This window comes from Marmota monax, unplaced genomic scaffold (assembly GCF_021218885.2).
Source record: "Marmota monax isolate L192 unplaced genomic scaffold, Marmota_monax_Labrador192_F-V1.1 WCK01_AAM20220418_F8-fsc00040, whole genome shotgun sequence".
In the NCBI taxonomy this organism is placed as follows: Eukaryota; Metazoa; Chordata; class Mammalia; order Rodentia; family Sciuridae; genus Marmota; species Marmota monax.
Window position 1 is genome coordinate 6,266,185 of NW_026692782.1, and position 24,740 is coordinate 6,290,924.

A 24,740-nucleotide genomic window follows, 5' to 3' on the forward strand; every position below is an offset into this window, starting at 1 on the left:
CTAAAATTTAGAGTGAGCAGATCTAAGTGTTTTGCTTTTGTATACTTTGGAAAACTTAAAAAGAAAACGGTGAAATTTGTGTTTTTCTTGTCACTTGAAAGCAATTTTTAAAAGAGAAAGGCTGTTTTTTTTTTTTGTTGTTGTTGTTTGGTACCAGGGAATGAACCCAAGGATACTCAGTCACTGAGCCATGTCCTCAGCCCTTTTTTATAATTTTTTAAATTTATTTATTTGGTACTGGGGATTGAATTTAGGGGCACTCGACCACTGAGCCACATCCCCAGCCCTATTTTGTATTTTATTTAGAGACAGGGTCTCATTGAGTTGCTTAGTGCCTCACTTTTGCTGATCCTGGCTTTGAACTTTCAATCCTCCTGTCTCAGCCTTTGAGTCCCTGGGATTACAGGTGTGTGCCACTGCTCCTGGCTTTATATTTTATTTAGAAACAGGGTGTCACTAAGTTGCTGAGGCTGGCTTTGAACCCATTATCCTCCTGTCTCAGCCTCAGCCTCCTGAGCTGCTGGGATTACAGGCGTGTCTGATTCATTTTACTATCTTTCCTGTTCCCATTCCCCATCTCTTCCCTTCATTCCCCTTTGTCTAATCCAGTAAACTTCTGTTCTCCTCTGCCCCCCACTCCTTATTGAGTGTTAGCATCTGCATATTAGTGAGAACATTTGGCCTTTGGTCTTTTGGGATTGCTCCAGTTCTTTTTTATATTTTATTTAGAGACAGGGTCTTGCTAAGCTGCTGAGTCTGGCTTTGACTTGTGATCCTCCTGCCTCAGCCTCCCAAGCTGCTGAGATTACAAGCACATACCACCATGCCCAGCTGTAAGACTGAATAGTTCTTATACTGAGAAAAGATAACAAAGCAGGGTGTGGTGATACACACCTATAATCCTAGCTATGTGAAAGCTGAGGTAGGGAAATAAAAAATTCAAGGCCAATTTTGGCAATTTGTCTGAAAATACAAAATAGCTTGGTATGGTGGCACATGCCTGTAATACCAGCAGCTTGGGAGACTGAGACAGGAGGATCACAAGTCAAGACCAGTGGCCAGCCTCAGCAACTTATTGAGACCCTATCTCAAAATAAGGAGTTGGAAAAAGAAAATAAAAAAAGAGTTGGGAAAGTATCCAATGGGTTAAATCTCCAGTACCTCCTCCTTCTCACAAAAAAATAAAGTAAAAGGAGCTGGATGCAGTGGTGCATGTCTGTAATCCAAGAGGCTTGGGAGGCTGAGGCAGGAGGATGCAATTTAGGTCCTAAGCAACTTGGCAAGATCCCATCTCAAAACAGAAAATAAAAAGGGCTAGGGAAATAGTTCAGTGGTAAAGCCTCTCTGGATTTGATCCCTAGTACCCAAATACATAACTAAATAAATAGGACTGGGCCTGGTGATACATGCCTGCAATTCCAGTGTCTTGGGAGGCTGAGGCATAAGGATTTTAAGTTTGAGACCAGCCACAGCAATTTAGCAGACCCCATCTCAAAATAAAAAAAAGACCTGGGATGTAGCACCCCTAAATTAATCTCCATAGCCAAAACTAAGTAAATTAATTAATTTAATTAAAGTGGTTGGGGATATAGCTCAGTGGTAGAATACCTCTGGGTTTAATCACCAGTACCCACACCCTGCATGCGTCATGATTGCACACACACACACACACACACACACACAGCAGACACTCAAGTCACCAAGTGTTTTATTAAATTATTAGGAGCAGAAATCAGTAGCCACTTAATTACATTATTAAGGCTGATTTTTAACTGTTCTTCTGTGAATATGAGAATTCATACTTGAAAAATACAGGTTTTATTGAATGAGATGTATTTGAATTGTATAAAGTGTTTTATATGTATAGTATACAAGTGAGTTTGTTTTAAATATAAATATAATTGACAATAGCTTATGTTTCTACTCAAGGTGCACTTGTGGAAAGGAATTATAATTTATCCAGAAAATTATTTAGGAGTTCCCCAATAACATCTAACTTAATGAGATAAACAATTTTATACATAATTTTAATTTCAGTGCCTTAAGTATCTTTTATTCCAAAAGACATTTTTAAATAAACCTTGACAGGAAGACAAACTCTATGATATTTTGAGATTTTTCTTTTTCAGATTCTTTAACATTAATGCCAAACTGCTATTTTTAGCAAAATAAAGGTTACTAATTTAATATCCTTTCTTACTCTATAATGTTTACAATGTTTACAAGTTTCAAGGTATGATTTTGTAAACTCATCATCTGGAATTAACTTAAACTTTGTGTCATTAAGCTAACAGTCTTTCAATAAATACAAACTAATAACATTTAACCACTTGGGAATACCTAGTTATTAATTCAGATCTAGATAATAGTTTCCTTTTTGGGTAATCATATTTCTAATTTTTTTTCTGATTTTTTAATTTGTATATCTATCACAGGTTGAACAGCATCAAAACAAAGCTTATCAGAATGATAAACAGTCACCTATTAGATACAGATTTTGTCATGTTAGGGCATCATTGGCATAACTAATTTTTTTTTGTATGGGGGATTGAACCCAGGGCCACTTAACCACTGAGTCACATTCCCAGCCCTTTTTTATTTTGAGACAGGGCCTCGCTAAGTTGCTGTGGCTGGCTTTGAACTCATGATTCTCCTGCCTCAGCCTGGTGAGCTGCTGGGATTATAGGCATGTGCCACTGTGCCTGGTTGCATAACTGTTATTTTAATATTAATTAAGCCAGGCTTTTTAAGGAACTATCTATACAAAATGATCAAGGCCATAAAACATTCAAGGAAAATAAACAGTGGCTTCTTAAAATTACATGATGAGAAAAAATTTTTGAGAAATAAACATTTCCCTTTTAAAATAACATGGACTACAATTAGTATTTTATGCTTTCTTCTGGACTTCTAGTGAATACTATTCATAAAATAAAAAACGTACTTTTATTAACACTAAAATTTATCATATAATACAGTGGCAACTAATAATTTTTTTCTTAGTCGTTCAGTATAAATAATTAATCAAGAATTTTCTTCATATTCTTCAAAGCCAGTCAATGCACTTGATTTTAGATTTAGCATTTCTTTTTTTTTTATTAAATTATTTGTTCTAATTTGTTATACATGATGGCAGAATGCAGTCCATTTCATATTACACATATAGAGCACAATTTTTCAAGTCACTGATTGTAAAACAAAGTATTTTCACACCATTCGTGTCTTCATACATGTACTTAGGGTAATAATGTCTAACTCATTTCACCGATTTAGCATTTATTTTAAGAATTAAACATATACAACACACTTTTGGAGATTATAGGAATATAAAAAATATTTTAAATTCTTGCACTTTTTACCTATAGAGTGTTCTAAGACATTGAAAGATGTTTTTCTTTTTAATCAAATGAGATAAACATTTGAAAAAAGATGAGTGATTTTTGTTATGCAGGCAAATGAATAACCAGGAAGAAGGCAGTCCTATGAACTAAAATACCATTCCAGTACTTTCAAACAATTCCTTTTTGTCTGATGAAGTGTAACCAATCCCCCGATTGCCACAGTGAAGTTCTTTTGGGTGGTTGAGATCTCTCCTTCACTCCTTCACTCTTCTTCTGGTATAGCTAATGAAATCAGCTGCAGAGTTCTATATCTGAAAGACACGAGAGAACACATCATAATAAGATGTATTATCCAGTAAACCAACTTACCCATGCTAATTTTTTTTTTAATAGACAAAAGAGTTCTAAAACTACCTGTTTTTCAGTGCTTGAAGCACCTTTATATATCCTTACCTTTTGGTATAAATATAGCTCCTGTTTCTTTAGAAGCCTGAATTTAAGATATTAAAGAAATTAGTACAGTACATTATTTTTCACCTAGTAATCTTTATTTGCTCAGTTGTCTCCATTAGCAATCTGAACAATTTCTGTTAATATTCTGCGTTTTGCCAGGTGTGATGATATACTCTATAATACCAGTGACTTGGGAGGCGGAGTCAAGAGGATTGCAAGTTTGAGGCCAGTTTGAGCAACTTAACTGGAAGCTGCCAGTCTCAAAAAAACAAAAACAAGACTTGGCAAATGTTTTCTCTCATAAGCGGATGCTGATCCATAGTTGGGAAAGGTAGGGAAGAATGAAGGAAGTTTAGATTGTGCAGAGGGGAGTGAGGGGAGGGGTGTGGCTGTGGGGATGGGAAGGACAGTAGAATGAGACAGTCATGATCCTATATACATGTATGATTACACTACTGGTGTGTCCTGCACCATATACAGCCTGAGGAAGGAGAAGTTGTGCTCCATTTGTGTACAGTGTGTCAGAAGGCATCCTACTGTCATGTATAACTAATTAGAATAAAAAAAAAATAGAAGGAAGACCAGTAGAATAGAAAAAGGGGACCAGGGGGAGGGAGGGGAAGGAAAGGGGAGGTACTGGGGTTTGAAACTGATCAAATTATACTGTTTTATTGTGTACACGTATGGATATATTATAACAAATCTCCCCACCGTTATGTATAATTATAATGTGCCAATAAAAAGGAAAAAAACAACAACAACAAGGCTTGGAATGAGCTGGGTGTTGATGACACATGCCTGCAATTCCAAGTACTCAAAAGACTGAGGCAGGAGGATGGCAAATTTGAGGCAAGCCTGGGCAACTTAGAGAGACCCAGTCTCAAAAATGAAAATAATACAGGGCTAGGGATGTAGCTCAGCGCAACAACAAATCTCATAAACTTATCAATGAGAGAATGAAGTTTTTTTGTGTGGGGGAGGGGGTACCGGGGATTGAACTCAGGAGCACTCGACCCTAACTCAGGAGCACTCAACCCCTGAGCCACATCGCCAGCCCTATTTTGTATTTAGAGACAGGATCTCACTGAGTTGCTTAGCACCTTGCTTTTGCTGAGGCTGGCTTTGAACTCATGATCCTCCTGTCTCAGCCTCCTGACAGTTGAGATTACAGGCCTGTTCCACCCTGCTGGCACTGAAGAGTATTTTAATTAATGCCAGGTAGTCCCCATGAAGAAAATGGGATTTGAAGAGAACATGGGGGAGGGGAAGAGTCTGGACTTGATAAAGTAAGGGAAGGAATTCATAGAAGTCAAAAGGTCTCTAAATATATGTGGTGAAATGTTGGAAAAACAAAACAAAACGAAAACAAGAGGTCTCCAGCATAGAGATAGGAAATCAGTGTGGCTTGGCAGGTAATATTAGAAAGTAAAACTGAAAATTGTGTTCAGGTATGATAACAGTGAGTCTTAAATGCTAACATAATAAGAAAAAGTTTCATTTTCTTTCTTTTTTAAAGACATGGTCACTATGTTGCCCAAACTGACCTCCCACTTCTGACTCTCTAGTAGCTGGCACTACAGGTAGGCTCCATTGTGCCTGGCCTTATTTTATTCCTTTTGGGGACATTTGTGGAATGTCTACTGAGTTCCAGGCACTTTATTGGATTGCAGATATGAAAATAAATAAAACCCACCCTTCCAGGAATTCACAGTATACAGAGGGCAGGGTAGAGGAGTGGGAGTAGAGTACAGTCAGTTAACACATTACTATATAGCGGATCAAGCACTGTGACAGAAAGTATGCAAATAATGCTCTGAAAGCAAAAAATGAGCATTTAATAAAATTGGTGGGGTATCAAAATCAAGGGAATTATCCTGTAGGATGAATGATAGTAAAGTAAAGAATAGGCAGAAGTGTACCTTGAAGAGCAGCAAGAGGTGGAGAGTGGATTGTTTTTGAAGTAACAACAATAAGAACTCTAGGTACTATTTATTTAGCACTCATTATGTGCCCACATTGTCTTATGATAGACAGGTACATAACTAGTTCCATTCTGCAGATGTAGAAGGGGAAGGAGAGTTGGAGAAGGTCAGTGAATTGCCCGTGTTCACCAGAATGAGCTATGTGGCCAGAGCTTGAATTCAGATGGTGTAAACAGTCTTAGTTTTTGTCCCCTTTGGTAAACGGGAGGGGAAAAGAAAGAGGTGATAGATGAGACTGGAGAGGTACACCTTATCAGTGATATTTGCCAAATTATGTCAGTTCTCTTTGTTCTGAAAGTCATGGGGGAAGTTAACAATATTCATCAAGATGTAACATGATTGGATTTACAGTTTATTTTATTTATTTATTTTGTGGTACTGGGGATTGAGCCTAGGGGTGCTCTACCACTGAGCCACACCCCCAGCCCCATTCATCAGATATTTCTAGAAAGCTTACTATAGTCAGTGGGCACACAGCTGGGACCAGAGGGAAATCTCTGTTCTCATAGAACTTATCTTGTAATGAAGAGAAGCAAATACTAAACCTAATAACAAAGTAAATATATGTTACATGTGCCAGATGACAATGGGTGTTATGGAGAAAGCAAACCAGGGGATGGGGTATCTTGAGTGAGGCAAGGTATTGTCATTTCACAAGAAGAGTTATCAGGGAAGGTCTTCCTGAATATGATAATGGAACAGGAAACAGATGCAAGAAAAAGTCTGAGAGAAGCCATAGTAGAGATTTGCCAGTATGCTATGGACATGGGCCCGAGGTGCCTATAGAGCAGCTAAGGTGATTCCAAGGAGGCATTTGGCCACCCATATGGGTCCTAAAAAGAATAGTCATTTGTTCCAGGGAAAAACAAAAAGAAGCATGGTATCATGGAAGCCAAGGAAAATCCGTTCCACCACTTGATCTATAGTGATGTAACAAATCAGAACTGAACTGTATTCAGAAGGAAGTCTACAGGAATTTTCTCAGAGTGAAATGCGAGGAAAAGAAAACAGCCTCTATTTCAAGAAATTTGCCTGTGAGAAGATCATGGGCTGGTCACTAGAGAGCACTATGGGGTCACAGATGCTTCATAATCTTCCTTTTCTCCACGAAAAGGAGTTTTTTCCTGTTTTGAGTTGGAAGAGGAAGTTAGAAGTGCTATAAGGAAGCTAGTTGGGGGTGTAGCTCAGTGTGTAACAGTGCTCACCTAGCACGTGGGCCCCTGGATTGTTTGAGCCCTAGCACTGCAAAACAAACACAAACAAAAAAGGGAACTAGAGGTGACCAAATGTTTGAAATATAGCTGGTTGAATATCATAGATTTTTAAAAATGAGCAGAAGAGTTCTTCCTCAGAGACCTGCTAATGTTGGAGATGAAGTGTTTCACTGAAGTGGAAATCTGTGCTGAAGGCAGAGCTGGGCTTCAGGAAGCCCCACAGACAGAATGGGGTGAGAAATGGCAGGCCAATAGGATGACTAGAGAAGGAGCTGGGAGGCAGAGCAGAGGTCTGATCAAGGAGGTGAGAATAAGATACAAAATAGAGAACTAGAGACATTTTGAATGGAAAGCAAGTTTGAAAAAAAGTAATTTAAAATGGTGTATTACCATGTACATTTTCAAAGCCATTACGCCTAGGAAATGAAAATAAACGATAGGCGAGGGCAAGGAACTTTTACTTCTGACTTTATATTCTTTTATACTGTTAGAAATAAACTTTTCTAACATGAACATAGCATTGCAACTGTTATTAAAAAGCCAAATTGAGAGGTGCTGAGGTTGTGGCTTATCAGTGGAGCGCTCGCCTAGCACATGCGAAGCTCTGGGTTCAATCCTCAACACCACATAAAAATAGATAAAATAACTTTTTTTTTTTTTTTTTTTTTGATGGTCCTGGGTATTGAACCCAGGGCCCTGTGCTTGCAAGGCAAGCACTCTACCAACTGAGCTATAATCCTAGCTAAAAAATAAATATTAAGAAAAAATAGAGGCTGTGCACTGTGGTGCATGCCTGTAATCCCAGAGACTCTGGAGGCTGAGGGAGGAGGATTACAAGTTTGAGGCCAGCCTCAGCAATTTTGCAAGGCCCTAAGTAACTTAGTGAGACTGTCTCAAAATTAAAAATAAAAAGAGCTGAGGACATAGCTCAATGGTAAAATGTCCCTGGGTTCTATCCCTGGTACCTAAAAAAGAAAAAAAGGAAGAACTGAATAGAGTATTACTAATAGGGTATGTAGTTATCTAGAGTGCATATTTATAAATAAAGGCATTGATGTAATGAGATAGTACAGTTGGCAGAGGGAAGATATTTGAATTTTAAGCCCCTGTTTTATTTCCCACTCTGTAGTTCCCTCATTAATCTGTGAGTTCCCGTTTCCTGACATCCCTTCTCCTATTGCTCTTCTCACTCAGAGCTGAAGGTAATGTTAAAACATTTCTTTGAAAAACAAATATCCAGGAAATGCCCTGTAAGCAGCATAGGTCTTCTATTTAATTGACTCAGTTATATAAAGTAGGAAATCATGCTGAGGATCACTGAGAAGGACTCTAGGAGCCTGCAAAAGGAACAGAGTAAAGATAATATGCAGAGCAGGACTGGGGATGTAGCTCAGTCTTGTGTGCATATGGCCCTGGGTTCAATCCCCAGCACCACAAAAGAAAAAAAAAAAAAGACAATATACAGAGTAAAGATAAGTCATTTGATCAAATGAGCTAAAGGTCAAAATCACTCTAATGGGTTAATCTGGAGAACTTCCAAAGTCAATTGTTTATCTTTTTACAGTCTCACTTAACCCTAGCTGAATCAACCACATGTGATTTTATCTAAAAAATGTAGAAAAAGGGAGAAATGAAAGGGTGGTTTTTGCCTTAGAGTCCACTACTTAGATCCTATTTGGGTCTTTACCTACTTGTCAGAGTGGCTTTTTTTTAAGACATAGAAAGTGAGACAGTATTCAGGACAGTGAGAAGTGTGTTGTCAAATCTGAAGGCAGTACTTTTTAGTTCTGACTAAGACATTGAGGAATTACCTTAATGTTTATCTTCCACTGACTATTATAATAATCACTAGATTCCAACAGGTGACTTTCATACAGTCTTCACAGAACTGTAGCTGGATCTAGGACTAGCCTAAACACTAAAAATGGATGTGTAACCTGAGCAGTTCTACAAAACTATCAGCTAGCTTTTGTGAAGGATTGTTATTATTAAAAGGTTTATATAGCTTGTATTTAAATTCCCCTTTGGTTTGCAAGTCAAAATTTCCCTTACGTTTTCAAATTTCACTACTCTTATCTTGTTTACTTGTAGCTCAGTTTTTATGGTAGGTTGTGTGAGGTGAAAGCCAATATAATCTATGGCTAACTAAGGACTTGTGTTTGTATTTTGAAAGGCATCTTTGTATATACAGGAATTCTCTTGCAATTGTGAAATGCCTCCTCTCCTCTTTGTTATTTACAGAGGAGTGCTGGGAAAATCTGGAAGTTCTTCACTCCTTATAAGCCCAGCTTTTCAGTCTCACCTACATAGGTGGAAACACTGCTGGAAACGCTGACGCACACCAAAGGATATTTTAACATAGTAATCCTTTTAAAGCATATTTCTGTCACTGTGAATTGGCTTCTTCTCAGCAACCCCCACTGTATCTTTCTGGATTCTTCCACCCAACCTACTTTACATTTTTCGATAGCAAAGAGTAATTTGTTGCAGATAAGGCATAGATATCTTGGCTTTTTGTCTCAGTCCTCTGATAAATGCTTATCACTTCATTTAATTTCCTACTACAAGGCTTCCACTGGGTATGAAAAGCACATATTCTTTGCACTGAATGAGCAAAGCCATAAAAGCTAGAGTTTACAGACCAGTTGAAAAAGCTAATTTAGCAAATGCCTGTGTAAGTTAACCAGCTGTGGGATATTTCTATGTATTTTCTTTAGGAAGACATATTTTAAATGAACCAAAGAGCTTAAAATAATTACAATAGGATGTCAAGTTAGTTTTTAGAGTGAAATGACTTAAACCTGGGCACTGTTTGAAGACTGATGCCAGTAGTATTACTGAAGTGAGGTGGTAAAATCATTGGCTTCTTAGTGAGTATAAAACAAAAAAGGAGGAGCAAAGTTCTATTCTGAATTTATTCTTAAAGATGCAGTCATCAAGACCAGTACTGTTAGTGAGGCTGGAAAGCTGCCATGCCATTAATATTAAGTTGATTTATATGTGAAATTTGGAAGTGTTGAGGCTGGAAATTTGGAAGTGTTGGTATTGTTATAGTGGTGTTCAGTAAATATGTCCAAATGCTCTCAAGTACATAGAGGTCTAAATGGAAAATGTGTTTTTCAATGTTTTTTAAAACCCTGAAACATACTGTTTATAATTAAATTCTCCTGATGTCTGATTTTTTAATTATGAAAATTTTCAACCACATACAAGAGTATTGACTATCACTTAGGTTCAACAATATCAGGATTTTTTTACTCTAGTCTATCTTCTTCTTTAACTATACAAGTAATTCCCAAACATCATATCAATTCCCTCTTTCATTCATTAGTACACATTCCTGAAACTTTTATGTCATCATAAATTATAATTACATATTACAAAATACAAAAATGCATTTTTTTGGAATAGGTAACTAAATGCAGTAAAACAATATTCTATCATAAATACCTTAGGGGAACGGGACTCGGGAATGGAGAGGCATACATCTCCTCTGAAGACAGTTATGTCTGTGCAGTTTTCTTCTTAGGGCCAAATTAGCTAAAGGAAGGAAAAAGAAGGATTAGGAGCCTTTTTAAAAAAATCAATTTGTATAATCTGGAGAATATAAAATTGTATTTGCAGTCAAACTGTTCTGTGGTTATTTGCCATTTGTTCATAGATGATTGTAGCATAAATAATCTGATGCATATACACAAAGTAGATTCTTAACAGTGTTAATAGCAAGATCTTAATAGTAATATCCTCCTCCTTTCATGTAATTTCTTCCTAAATATTCTTTTATATAGGAACTTAATCACAGAACATTGCCCAGTGTTTGGTATTTTGGAAAAGAAGAAGTGGTTTGAATAGCAGTTGCTGCTTTCTGAGTTGCTGACTTGGACTGTTTTTCTTACTTATGTAAAAGGACAGCCTGGGACATCATTTGAAATAACCTCATGCCAATCAAACTTCTAATTAACTAAAAGTCTGAGTTTTTAACAAGTTATGTACCATTTCTGTTCTACTGAAGAAGTACATTATCAAGTAAATATAACCTTTGGATTATCACCTTTCTATTAAAGCTTGGGTTTGCAGTTTTTGTGTGTCAGAAAACTTTAACTTTCTAAATTTTTTACCTACTGGTACTTTAAAATCTAAGTCATTTGGCTTTGAAGTAAAAATGCATTCAAATAATTTTGTCTACTAAATTCCTGTTGGTTAAATATAACACATTCTTGAAAAAGATGTCAGGTAAATTTAATATTATATGTCTTGATCATGCACATTTTTGGCTCTATAAACACAATACTACAAACTGTGCTTTCTTTGTTTTAGGTGATCTACCTATTACATAACTAGAAATTGCAACTATTGACTCATTTTACGATTTCATCTACATTTGCCATGCTATGATTTTTACATGTTGTACACTCAGTTAACATTGCTCTCCTCTGCCAGCTACATGCTCTTTGGATGAAACTGCTCTGAATTTTGCATTCTAATTAAAAGTTGTTGATTTATTAAACTCTTTAATTAATAAACTAAGATTTGCATTTCTTTCTATTTGTAAGAACAGCCCATCCACAATAGCTTAGATTTAGATTTTCTTTGCATTTAGAAAAATAGTGGTAAAATATTTAGCAATACTTCAACATACAATTGCTTTTTCATATATTCTGATCTATCCTGTCACCAGCAGGATCGCATTACTTCAGAAATCCTACACATTTACCCCCAATATTATTGCAAACACGCCTAAGCAACTCTCTCAACATAAATACAGTTGTACTCAGAACCACAGACATAAACAGGCATAAAAACAAGTTACTCCATACAAATGTATGAAAGTCCTACCTGGTCTCTGTCCGTTGATTAGGAGAAGACTCATCACAAAAATCAAAAACACACACAAAAATTGTTGAAATCTCATTTTCCTGCCACAGGCAAGTGGAGTAATAGCTCTTAAAGTAAACCAAACAATCTGTAAATAGTCTGTGCAATATCTGTGTGGCTCTCCTCACATTCTAATGACAAACCTCAGAGGACTGCCAGCTGCATTTTCCAGAAAGGTTAATGATCACATCAGACAAGGTTACTGGTGCGCTGTGCTGTGGTCAGAGGCTCCCTCAGCCTCAAACCCCTCCTCCACTCATCTCCTCCTCCCTGCCCCCTCCCCAGTCACTCCCCTTTATTTCCATAAGCAAATATTGGTGAAATAGACCATTCAAGCATGCAGTAACTTCAGTGGGAAGTCTACTCTGGAAGCTCTGCGGAGAGTGACTTAAATTCAGCCTGGATGTGGAGAAATATGTAAAACAAGGCATGACACTGCCTCCTCCCCTCACCATTTGCATCTGTTTAAACTTTGCATTGCCCATATTGGTCCCACATGCAGAAACCAATGGAAATGACAGGAAGTCTCTCTTTTGTCCTTTTCAGAAGGAATTCTGAAGCTCGAACTTAAGACTCCCAAATGCTTTGTGGGAACATGTGCTGAACTGCTTTATCTTTAACAAACCTACTACAAAGGGGTGACTATTTATACTAAATCTCCAAATTGCTGAATTCATGTGGGTTTGTATCATTAAAGAGTTCTGGGGTTTAGAATGTTCTGAAATCTGCAAAGTGTTTATATTTTTATTTTTCTACAGTGCAATTTAAAAAGTAATGGGAATTATTTTCATCTGCAAGTGTCCACGATTTTAAAAAAGGAAATTTGGTCAAGCCACAAACTCATAAAATCTGTGTTCTGTTATAAATTTATATGTGGTGGAAGACCAGGCTAACATATCACATCACAGAAATTAGAGATGTAGAACTTTCTAGTTCATTTCCCAGTGAATTCAGAAGAAAGAAAAGCAGTTTAGACTTGTCTTTTGTGTACATGCACCAAGACCTCTTTTTAAGTATTTCCTTATATGTAATATATAGCTGTTATAGATGGAAATTACTGCACTTATTGTAAATTAAACCAAAAGGATGGTGTTGTTACACTCTGAAATACAAATAGATCCAAAACACTAAATCTAAAGCATATGTAACTTGTAATTAACTGCCAAGAATTTTGTTGTGTTTGTTTTCTTTAGATTCAGGTAGTTGGTACACAAGCTTGGGCTTCCTAAATTTTTAAATTAATGCAATCTGTCTTGATTTTACAAATTGACTTATAAAAAAATTTCCTATCTGCCTAGTTATCCATGCAGTTAATAACAAGCAAGAGCATAAAAACATTCTTAAAAATCACTGTCTTAAAGTCTTGAGAATTTTTGCTTGTTTGAGGACTAGGAACAGTGTTAAAGAATACTACTTTGCTATATTTGTACACTCCATAAAATCAATTGAATACAAGAATTAGAACTCATGATTCAGAAGGGCTTTATGAATGGCAAAGAATTGAGTGTTAATTCAAGCAAACCAATAGAAGACATAGATTTTAGCAATCTATATGTCAGGTCAAGTTTAACTTTATTCAAAGGTATAGTAGCTAGTCTTTTTTATAAATAAGACAATAACTTACCACCAACAGCGACTATTGATTAATTTTTTAAAAATTTTGTTACCAGGTTATCTGCAATGAATTCCTAGAATATGGCTAATATATATAGGTGCTATAGAAGTTATAATTATATCACATCTCTACCACTCGAGATAAAAGAACTAAAAGAACTTGCACCAGGCGTAGTGGTGCATGCCTGAGGCAGGAGGATTGAAGGTTCAAAGCCAGCCTCAACAACTTACCAAGACCTTGCCAGAAAATAAAGAATAAAAAAGAGCTGGGGATGTGGCTCAATGGTTAAGCACCCCTGTGTTCTATCCTTGTACCAAACAAAACAAAACAAGAACAGTGTTTTAGTTATGTAACCATGCAGAACATTAATTTCTTCATTTTTAAAAACTGGTAAAATACTTGGTTTTCTGATCTTTTCTCTTCCTTCTTTCTTTCCTTCCTTCCTTTGGATTGAACCCAGAGGTGCTTTACCATTGAGCCACATCACCAGACTTTTTATTTTGCGAGTGTCTTGCTGAGTTGCTGATGGTGTTCCTTACTTGCCCAGGCTGACCTCAAACTTGGGATCCTTTTGCCTCAGCCTCCTGAGTTGCTGGGATTACAGGTGTGTGCCATGCACCAGGCAAAACACTCAGTTTTCTACTGAAAGAGTTATACCCTGGATTCAATCCCCATTACCAAAAGCTATCTTTTTAAAGGCTGGCTTATTAATAGCTTAAAATTCTCTTCAAGACATGTTATTGAATAAAAGATGGTGCATGAAAAACAAAACAAAAAAAGACTTATAAAGGTTTAGTGAGCTAATATATTAAACTTATGAAATTTTAAATATTATCTTATATATTTTAAATTATTTGTTCAAAAAAGAAGATGATGGGGGCTAGGGATATAGCTCAGTTGGTAGAGTGCTTGCCTCGAATGTACAAGGCCCTGGGTTCGATCCCCAACACCACAAAAAACAAAACAGGAAGATGATGACGTTTAAGTGTAGTAGTAAAATGATTATAGAGTTGATGGACAAACTGAAATGACAAACATTGAGGGACAATGGTAAGTGATCCAGTGTTTCTGTGGAATGTGAGTCAACAATAGTGGTAAATCATTCATCTTAGCATTGAATAACCAGGTGTGGAGAAATCTTGGCAGGAAAGTGTTAAGTCAGAGCAATGCAGCTGGCTCTGCAAATGGTACATGTAGCCTGTAAATATATGAAAACGATGACTCTTTTTGGAACAGTAACCTCAACTTCCACCTTTTTACCATGTGTCAACCTGCACTGAATGAGCCCAATATTACCCTCTGGGCCAGGTATCATGCTAAGTGTGTTTCATATATCATATAATTGACCCCAAAACACTTGGAAGCAATATTCACCTATTCATCAGATGAGAAAACTGACAGGAAAGAGTAATAGATGGGATTCAAATTCCATGACCTGAGCTCTCAACTATTTTGTTATAAGGTCTAAGCTTTAGTTCCTATTCTAAAAGTAGTCTATTGAAGGTATTATAAAAATAGAGATAAAAGCTAAGCATGTGGTACATGTCTGTAATCTCCTCGGTAACTCAGGAGGCCAAGGCAGGAGGATCACAAGTTCAAAGCCAGCCTCAGCAATTTAGTGAGACCCTATCTCAAAATTAAAAGTAAAAAGGACTGAACATATAGCTCTATAGTAAAGTACCCTGGGTTCAATTCCTAGTACCAAAAAAAAAAAAAAGAAAAGAAAAGGCAAAATACAGATATTAACAATATATTTCTTATGTTAGGTTGAATAGTGTCCCTTCAAACCTTAAAAATTTATTTCAATGTAGAACTTAAAAACTTAAAAATGTGCTGGGTACAGTGACGCAAGCCTGTAATCCTAGCGGCTTGAGAGGTTGAGGCAGGAGGATCATGAATTCAAAGCCAGACTCAGCAATGGTGAGGTGCTAAGCAACTCAGTGGGACCCTGTCTCTAAATAAAATACAAAATAGGTCTGGGGATGTGACTCAGTGGTCGAATGCCCCTGAGTTCAATCCCTGGTACCAAACAAATAAACAAACAAAAACCTTAAAAATGTGACCCCATTTGGAAATAGAGTCTTTGCAGGTGTAATTAGTCAAAATTGAGCTGGAGTAGGTTGGATTCTAAATCCAGTATGACAGGTGTCCTTAGAAAAAAGATGAGACATGCAGGGCTACACAGCACGATTGCCAGGTGATACAGGTAGAAATTAGAGTTATGCTGCTACAAACAAAGGAACAAAAGCCAATGATTGCCAACATCTACCAGAGGCACAGAACAGATTCATTCACCTTCTGAGTCAATGGAAGGTATCAGTCCTACTGACACCTTGATTTTAGACCTCTGGCCTCTTGAACTATGAAAGAATAATTACTGTGAAGCCACCCAGTTTGTGACATTTTGTTATAGCAGCCCTAGGAAACCTATACAATTCTATAATACATACATTCTGTAAATGTGTGTATATATATGTAGCCCTGTAGCCCATGTCCTGTGGGGGCTTTGGACCGAGGGTCACTTGGGTGAAGTGGGCTGGCACAATCACACAGACACAGAAAATACCTTTTACTTGGGGCATTTCAGGATGGCTTCTCCACCTCCAACTGTAAGCTCCCACAAGGGGTGACAATAGAAAAACACAGAAAGGCTGGCAAGAGAGAGTGAGCACACCCTGAACCCTGGTTTTTATTGAAGAGAGCCATTCGATAGAACATTCCATCCGAAAAAAGTATAGGGTAGTATTACAAAGGAACAAGAAGGCAGCCCACTCCCATTGGGTAACGCCCACTCCCTGCGGAGGGAGGGCGGATCCACCTGTTTCTGCTCAGGGGAAACCAGTCTCCACACCTCCACCACTCAAGGCTAAGGGTGCTCCACTCTTATACAGCTGCTACACACACACACACACACACACACACACGAAATTTAATAAAACATACTTATTTTACAGTGGTATACTGTCTAACAGGTATTTAGCAAAGTTATGTTATTTACACATCCGTAATCTTATAAGTTTTATATGCACTTTACAGATGAGAGAACTCAGAAAATTAAGTGACTTGCCCCAAATTAAATATTTAATAGCAAAGTTAATATGCAGCCTGTTCAGTCCAGGGCCTCTTATCCCTTTGATTTTGATCTTGTGCTCTCCTTTGTCCTAGGAGATCTTTCCCTAGCTCTCATCTTCTTTCCCACTTGAGTGTTTGATCTTTCTTCATTGCACCTCTCTCCTTCCCTACAGAAGTATTCCGTTCAACTTAAAATTCTCTCTCTGCTCATTTGTATTCCGCCTCCGTTTGCCAGATGTCTGAAATAAGAGTCCACCCTGATTGTTCTACTCCCTCACCACCTTTTCATAGGACATCCCCTTGATCTTGACTAGTTTTCACCATTCCACTGAAGCTGGTGTGTCTGAAATCGAATCTTTAAACTTTTTCTTTCCCCCAGTGCTGGGATTCAAATCCATGGCTTGTGTCTGTTAGGCAATTACTGGACCAGTGTGCTATGCCCCCAGGCCAAAATCACTAAGTTTTCAAATACAATCTTTTCTACGAACATTTCACTTTATCCAAATTAGGCTACTCTTTGCTCTCATTTTTCCTCTGTTCTTGTTTGGTTCATGCTATGTATTTCTTTTCTTTGGAAAGATCTGCTGTTGGTCCCAATTTCCTTGAGTTTCAGCTAGTTCTTCAGGGTTTAATTCAGTCATTCCAGATCAGGTCTACAGGGAAGGGGTTGTAGCTCAGTGGTAGAGCATATGCTTCACATACACAAGGCCCTGGGTTCAATTTCCAGTACTTCAGAAAGGGGAGGTGGGGTATAAATTCAGCAAATATTCATTGAGTATCTTAAACCACTACTGTGTTCTAGGCTTGGTACTAGGTATATAAGGAGGGAGGGATCCTTAACTAATGTGGGAAGCTGCTACCTTCAGAGTTGTCCTTTTTGTTTGTTTGTTTTAGTTTTTGACTCTTAGATGAAACAAAGATGAAATCAAAGGGATGAGAGGCCCAGGGCTGAATAGAGATGTTTTGTTGGAATAACTTGTGGAAGACCAGCCAAGGTCAAATCATTCTGATTCATTCTTTTAGGTGATCTAAGGTAAACTTTGGCTCAGATTATTTTGAACTGAGCATGCCCAGAAGTATTTGTGTCTGCCATCTCAACCTTTTTGAACCCCTGCTCTATGAACTTGAGCTGAGCATGCCCAGAAATGCATCTGCCATATTTCCTTTTTAAACTGTGACCTTAAATGGAGCATGCTCAGAAATGTGTGGCCTCTAAAGTGCTTTCCTACAGCAATATGAATAAACACCCGTTTCCATTCCTTGGAGAGATCATTACTTTGGAAATAGCCCAATGTTGTTCTTACTTGCTTCAGGTAAGAAGTCTCCACTCTTATTTCCTGATTGTGCATTTTGGCTTGTACTCCCCACTGTGTTCAGTTATAGGATTGGCCATAGTTCCACTCTTGAATTTTATCTATCTATCTATCTATCTATCTATCTATCTATCTGTCTATCTATTTTTTGTGGTACTGGGGATTGAACCCAGGGGTGTTCTACTACTGGGCTACATCCTGTGTCCTTTTTATTTGAGACAGGGTCTTGCTAAATTGCTGACGTTGACCTTAATCTTGATTACAAACATGCAACACCCTGTCTTGCTGATTTAATGTTTATTCATCAGATTTTATCCAATTAATGACATTTTCTAATTAATTCATTAGGTTTCCTCTATAAGCATTTCCTGATTCCTGCCAACTGAAAGTGATTTTAATTTTGTTCTGGGGATTCAGACAATTTCTTCTGTTATCATAGCCTTTTCACCATTGTAGTACTGAATGCCTCCCTTGTGGGCCATAATACCTTCCTCCTGTTCAGACAGTTTCTTTAGTGCATGTGGAATCCTGCAGAAATAAAAACTTCTTGGATGGAGAGACCGGTACTTTCTCTTGTTGATGTCTTCACTGGAGCTTAGAACTATCAAATTCATATTCAGTTTCATTGAGTACAGGAATCAGGAGGGTTTTGTTTTTCCCCCCTTCAGGGGACTGAATCCAGCACTTTTCAGGCAAGCACTTTACCACTACTTACATCCTTAGCACCCACACCTCCTTATTTTAAACTTAAAAAAAAAATTGGGGACATGGTTTTGTTAAGTTGCCTAGGCTGGCCTTGAATTGACAAGGCTCCTTCTTTAGCTTACTAAGTAACTGGCTTAAGGAGATATATATGTATATATATATATATATATATATATATATATATATATATTTTTTTTTTTTTTTTTTAATTTTTTTTAAATTTTTTGATACTAGGGATTGAACTGGGACATGCAATCACTGAACCACATCCCCAGCCCTTTTTATATTGTATTTAGAGACAGGGTCTCACTGAGTTGTTTAGGGCCTTGCTAAATTGCTGAGGCTGACTTAAGATCCTCCTGCCTCAGCCTCCTGAGCTGCTGGGATTACAGGTATGTGCCACTGCACCCGGCTTTATTTTTTATTTTTGAGAGAATCTTGCTAAGGGCTGACTGAGGCTGGTCTTGAACTTGCAACCATCCTGCTTCAACCTCCTGAGTTGCTAGGGTTACAGGTGTACAGGTGTGGGTGGCTAGGTATACATTTTTCTTTTGATCCTTGGTTCAATTTTGACCACTCTGGATCTAGACCAATCCAATGCTTTTTAGTTTTCATTCCCTCCTTTAGTTTTCTTAAGACTACATTAATTATCTGCTGCCATTTTGTGGTCTTAAATTAGCACTTAGGAGGAAGTTAACATCCAAATTTATAGACGATAGAATCATAGTAAATGAAAATTTATTAGTTTCAAATACTGTGTAACCAAAATTGTATTTACCCCTGATTAGAGGAAATGGTGAATTAGACATGTTGGAGATCTCAAATGCATAAAATTAGAATATTGAGTATGGTCAAACATTTAATTTAATACTGAAAATTTTCCCAGGATCTTCTTTGAGCATATGTGCTGGCTGAAAAAACATTAGTGCTCATAAATGCTGCATCAAGCTGATATCCGAGCCAAAACATATATTTTCATAAGAACCCATAACTCTAAAAAGACACACATTTTTGAGAGTATGGGTATCTTCCTAACCCTCATATGTCTGGCAAACTTGAAAAAATAACACAGTCATGGATGTAACGGATTCTCAACTATGTCGCATACAAAAATAACAGAGGTAGCAACAGCTTATGTGAAGCTTTCAGATTGCCCCTACCTTGTGGTGGCTCTTACCCATGCTACTGACCTAAAGTAATTGACAGAATAATATCAAGAAGACTTTTCTTTATTATATTACATTAAAAGGGAGATTGGTGGTCTTTGTGTATTTTTATATGAGCAAAAAGATAAAAAAGAACCATTTGATTGAATAGAAGAGATTCTACTTAGTAATATATCTCTCTAAAAAAATAATAAGTGAAACACATTTGGCTCTATTCTTTCCATCCCTACTTTTGACTTTTTTAATAGGCATATTTTGTCAAAAACAGACTTGGGAATTTTCATAATAAACCCAACTGACTCCTAAGCAACAATTATCATTTATTGGAATTATTATATATGTATATAAAACTGCTAATAAACTGTGTTGGAATTCTTTTTCTTTTCTTTCTTTTTTTTTTTTTTTGTGGTCCTGGGGATTGAACCCAGGTGTCTCTACCACTGAGCTACCTCCCCTGCCCTTAAAAAAATTTTTTTTTTCTGCTGTTAGATGGGGGGATCTCACTATATGCTGAGGCTGTCCTTCTTGCCTCATACTCCAGAGTAGCTGGGATTACAGACTTGCACCACCAGGCCTAGCTTTGCTGGAATAATAATAATAATCGATTAATTAATTAATATTATTATTATTTTTGGTACTGGGGATTGAATCCAGAGGTGCTTTGCCACTGAGCTACATCTCCGGGTCTTTTTTTTTTTTTTTTCCCCTTGAGAGTGTCTCACTAAGTTGCTTAGGGAATTGCTGAGGTAGATCTCAAATCTGCAGTCCTGCCTCAGCCTCCCAACTTGCTGGAATTACAGTTGTGCCGTCACCACTCTTGGCTGCGCTGGAAATTATTTAAGGAAATAGTTAAAGTTTCGAGACTCGTGAAAATTTTAATCTTTGTATAACTATTGAGTTTGAAGGGCCTAGAGTTTAGCACTAGAGAACAGAATTTGTATTTGAATCTTCTGTTGGATGATTTTGTTCATGGTCAAAAGTGAAGATGATTTGGTGTCATAGAAATAACATGACATGCCAGGTGCAGTGGCACATGCCTGTAATCGTAGTGGCTTGGGAGGTTGAGGCAGGAGGATTGCAAATTCAAAGCCAGCCTCAGCAATTTTGGTACAATCCCAGTACCCATTATCCCTCTAACCCTTGTGCCTGCCCCACCAAAAAAAAGGTGAGCCATTTAGATATTGTGTTGACAGATTCCAGAGTTCTAAAAATCACTAACTTTTAGGTCTGCTTTGATTTCCTTTAGCTGGAAACTTTAGAGGGTTTATGAATTCATTTAATAAACATGAAATGAGCACTTAACACATGCAGAGATTTCATTACATTTAAAAAATATTTAGCTTTTAGTTATAGTTGGATACAATAGCTTTATTTTGTTTATTTATTTTTATGTGGTGCTGAGGAGTGAACCCAGGGCCTCACACATACTAGGAAGTGCTCTACCACTGAGCTACAACCCCAGCCCCAGAGATTTCATTACATTTTATGAAAAAGAAAAATATAAAATATCCATATCTCAAATACATCAGAGTGGTAACATTTTGTAATTAATGCGTAGTTAATAAAGTACAAAAAAAATCTTTGATTAATTTCCAGGGTTTTCACCCTTTTGATTTTTTTTTTTAATTTTTTATTGTGGGTTGTTCAAAACATTACAAATTTCTTGACATATCATATTCCACACTTTGACCCTTTTGATTTTGACAGAGAATTCCATCCTTTTAATATTTTCCCAGGATATTCTGGCATTGCCACTCTGGTTTTCATCCTGATAACTAGTCCAGAATAATTGCCAACTCTCTCCTTTATACAGTGAATGACAACATAGGCTACTTAAAAATTTTTATTTTATTTACTTATTTTTAGTTATACATGAAAGTAGAGTATGTTTTGACATATGTGTACAAACATGAAATATAACTTATTCTAATAAGGATCCTAGGCTTGTGGATGTACACGATGTGAAGATTCACTATGTACTTGTATAAGTACATAGGAAAGTCATGTTAGATTAATTCCACTATTTCTTCTATTCCTATCCCCCTCCCTTCCCTTCATTCCCCTTTGTCTAATCCTCTGAACTCCCCCTGCCCCTTGTTGTGTGTTAACTCGCTATTTTAAAAGAATGTTGGATACAGTTTTCTGTCATATCTCTTAATGTGGCTAGAAGGCATGTCTTCTTATTATTTATTATTATTCTGTTATCTCTGTATTCCCCAGATTTGGTCCCTGAACTACAAATGTTTGTAATTAGTTATTCAATTACCGTAACTGTTTTAGTTTTATTTAGCCTATATCATATACAGCATATTTAAACTACTTTTTTGTGCTTTTAGAGTCCAGTAAAGGCCATAGAATAAATATATCTAGGAGGAATGTTAGAAATTAAGCTTAATCTGCTTCCTTTTTACAAATGAGAAAACTAGCATTAAATGACTTGCTGAAGGCCAGAGCAAGTTAATGATAGAAAAACTGTGCATAGCAGTGGTTTTTGTTAGAAGCAACCTTAATGTGAAAGATCATCTTTTTAGCCCCTATTATATGCTAGGCATTGTTACAGGAACTTTGCTTGAATTAACTTCTTTAATATTTTAAAAATAACCATTTATGTGCCTATATAACAAATTAGAAAATTGAGATACAGAGAGAAGAGATATTTTTCCAAAGTTACATGAGTAGGAAAAAACAGTTAGGATTTGGAACCAGATAGGAAGACCCCAGAATTTCTGTTCTTAGTTGCTAGTTATCTCTCTCTGTAGGCATAAAACAATACTTACCACACTTTAAACTTCATGGTGTTGCCCTTGGCATTTGGAGTGAAAATTATTTTGTACTTTTATTAAAGTTTTATCTAAATTTTAAGTTTCATATTGGATTTCTGACTCAACTCCCAAATACTATTTTTCAGAAATACTGTTGTTACAGTGTTATAAATATGACTGCATGTATGGATGTAGGAACTTAAAACAATTTCCTTATTAGGTTAGGCTACTACTTTCTTTTAAATAGCTTTTAAACATCCAATCAATTGCACAAATGCAAAAATCTATGAATATAAGGTCTCTATAAAAGACTTGTCAAGAAGTAAGTTAGATTAATAGTCATAGGTGTGTACTTTTACTTTGAACCCTTTCTTACTGAAATCAGAACTACATGTTGAAGTTAATTTCTTTTTAAAAGCATGTAAGCCAGCACATATGGATCCAATTACTTAATTTTCTGCAGAGTTGTAATGATAGTTACTCCTACCAATTTCAGCCAGTCTGCCAGATCTCTGCCTGCAAACCAAAGGATGCCTCCTCTGAATGACCCTGTGTCCTTTTTGGAAGAAGCCAATCAGTAGCAGATGCAGTGAGTGTGGCATGGTGTGGGTAAAATGTGTGTGGCGATCTAGTCATTTGAAAAGAAAAAGAATAAAGTGGGAAGTAAAAGGGAAAAGTGCGAAGACAGAATGAGAAGTAGAGGAAGCAGGACAAAGGGAAGCTAAAAGAGAGCACTTTGGTGTGAAGGAATTTCAATGGTTCTTTGCTTGTTTACTTTAAGGAAGATCTATTTTGCAAATGTAAATGCCACACAACCTGAGTGTCCCTGGTAAAAGCTAACACCGAAACAATAGCACAAGCTAAATGCATTTGAAGAATCTGCAGAGCTAGGGTGACCATGTCATACAAACAACTTATTTTTTTTTTAGAAATTCTTTGCTAGTCATTTGATCACACCTTAGATTGAGAGGCAAAGAAGGTGGTTAACAGATCAGTGTTTCCTCCTGTGTATAGCAAAGGACAGTGGAATGTTATTTTCCTTAAAGTCACCTTAAAAATAAACTTGACAGAGGAGATAAACGTCTTCCCTTTAAGTTTTCTACTGAATCTCTGCTGTGTTTCTCTGATTCTTTTTTAGCCTCCCTCATTTTTCTTTTTCATCTGATGCAGGAGAATTTATATCACCAAAACAGGTGGAAAGAGAATTTCAGGAAAGAATTACTATGGAGGTGACTATCTCCTCTATTTTTTGGAGGCCATATTTCTTTACTTTTGATGATTTTTAAAAGTTATATACTTGGAGAAACTTGTTAACAGTGTAACTCTAATCAGAAAGGAAGTGCCTGAGGTGAGAAAAAGTACTTATTCTCTACTTTAAGAATGAAATGGGGGGCTGGGGCTGTAGCTCAGCGGCAGAGTGCTTGCCTAAGTGTGTGTGAAACACTGGTTTGATCCTTAGCACCACAGACAAAATAAACAAATAAAATAAAGGTATGCTGTCCTTACACAATCACACACACACACACACACACACAAATAATAATAATAATAATAATAAAATACTAAAAAAATAAATAAATAAAATTAGATTGGGTGTAGTGGCACATGCCTGAAATCCCAGTGACTTGGGAGGCAAGCAGGAGGATAGCATGTTGGAGGTCAGCCTCAACAATTAAAAAAAAAAAAAATTCTTTTTTAAGTGGTTGATGAACCTTTATTTTATTTATATGCGGTGCTTAGAATTGAACCCAGTGCATCACATGCTAGGCAAGTGCTCTACCCCTGAACCACAACCCTGGCACCAGCCTCAGCAATTTAGTGAGACCCTGACTTAAAAGAAAAAGGGGGGGGGCTGGGGATGTAGCTCAGTGGTAAACACCCCTCCCCACCCCCACCCTGTTCAATCCCCAGTACCAAAGAAAAAATAAAAAACCTGGAGATGTAGGACAGTGGTAAAGAGCACTTGCCTAGCATCTAGCATGCAGGAAGTCCCCGGTTCAATCCCCATGGGAGATGAGGGTAAAATGGTAAAGAGAATGGAAATCCTGGCACCCTAGCACACACCTGTAGTGTTGGCTACTCCGGAGCTAAGGAAAGATCCCTTGAACCCAGGAATTAAGGGCCAGTCTGGATGACAGCAAAATCACATCTCTTAAAGAAGAACAAAAACGGTGGTGGTGGTGGGGGGGGATGCTTCACACTTCCTGAAGTACATTTTTATACTGAGTTAAACAAGGGCTGG

General features: G+C 37.1%; 1 protein-coding gene and 1 long non-coding RNA gene across 2 annotated transcripts in view; one reads left to right on the forward strand and one right to left on the reverse strand.

Moving 5' to 3' along the window:
* The window catches only part of LOC124094836 (uncharacterized), a 229,713-nt gene that overhangs the window by 14,682 nt on the left and 190,291 nt on the right, over positions 1-24,740 (forward strand). The gene's annotated exons all lie outside the window — the stretch shown is intronic.
* Apela (apelin receptor early endogenous ligand) lies at positions 1,687-12,044 on the reverse strand. Its single transcript, XM_046447831.2, has 3 exons — positions 11,827-12,044; positions 10,441-10,530; positions 1,687-3,652 (listed from the first exon to the last, which is right to left on the reverse strand). Exons 1-2 carry the CDS (start codon positions 11,900-11,902, stop codon positions 10,442-10,444), a joined length of 165 nt encoding a protein of 54 aa, XP_046303787.1. The 5' UTR covers positions 11,903-12,044; the 3' UTR covers positions 1,687-3,652; position 10,441.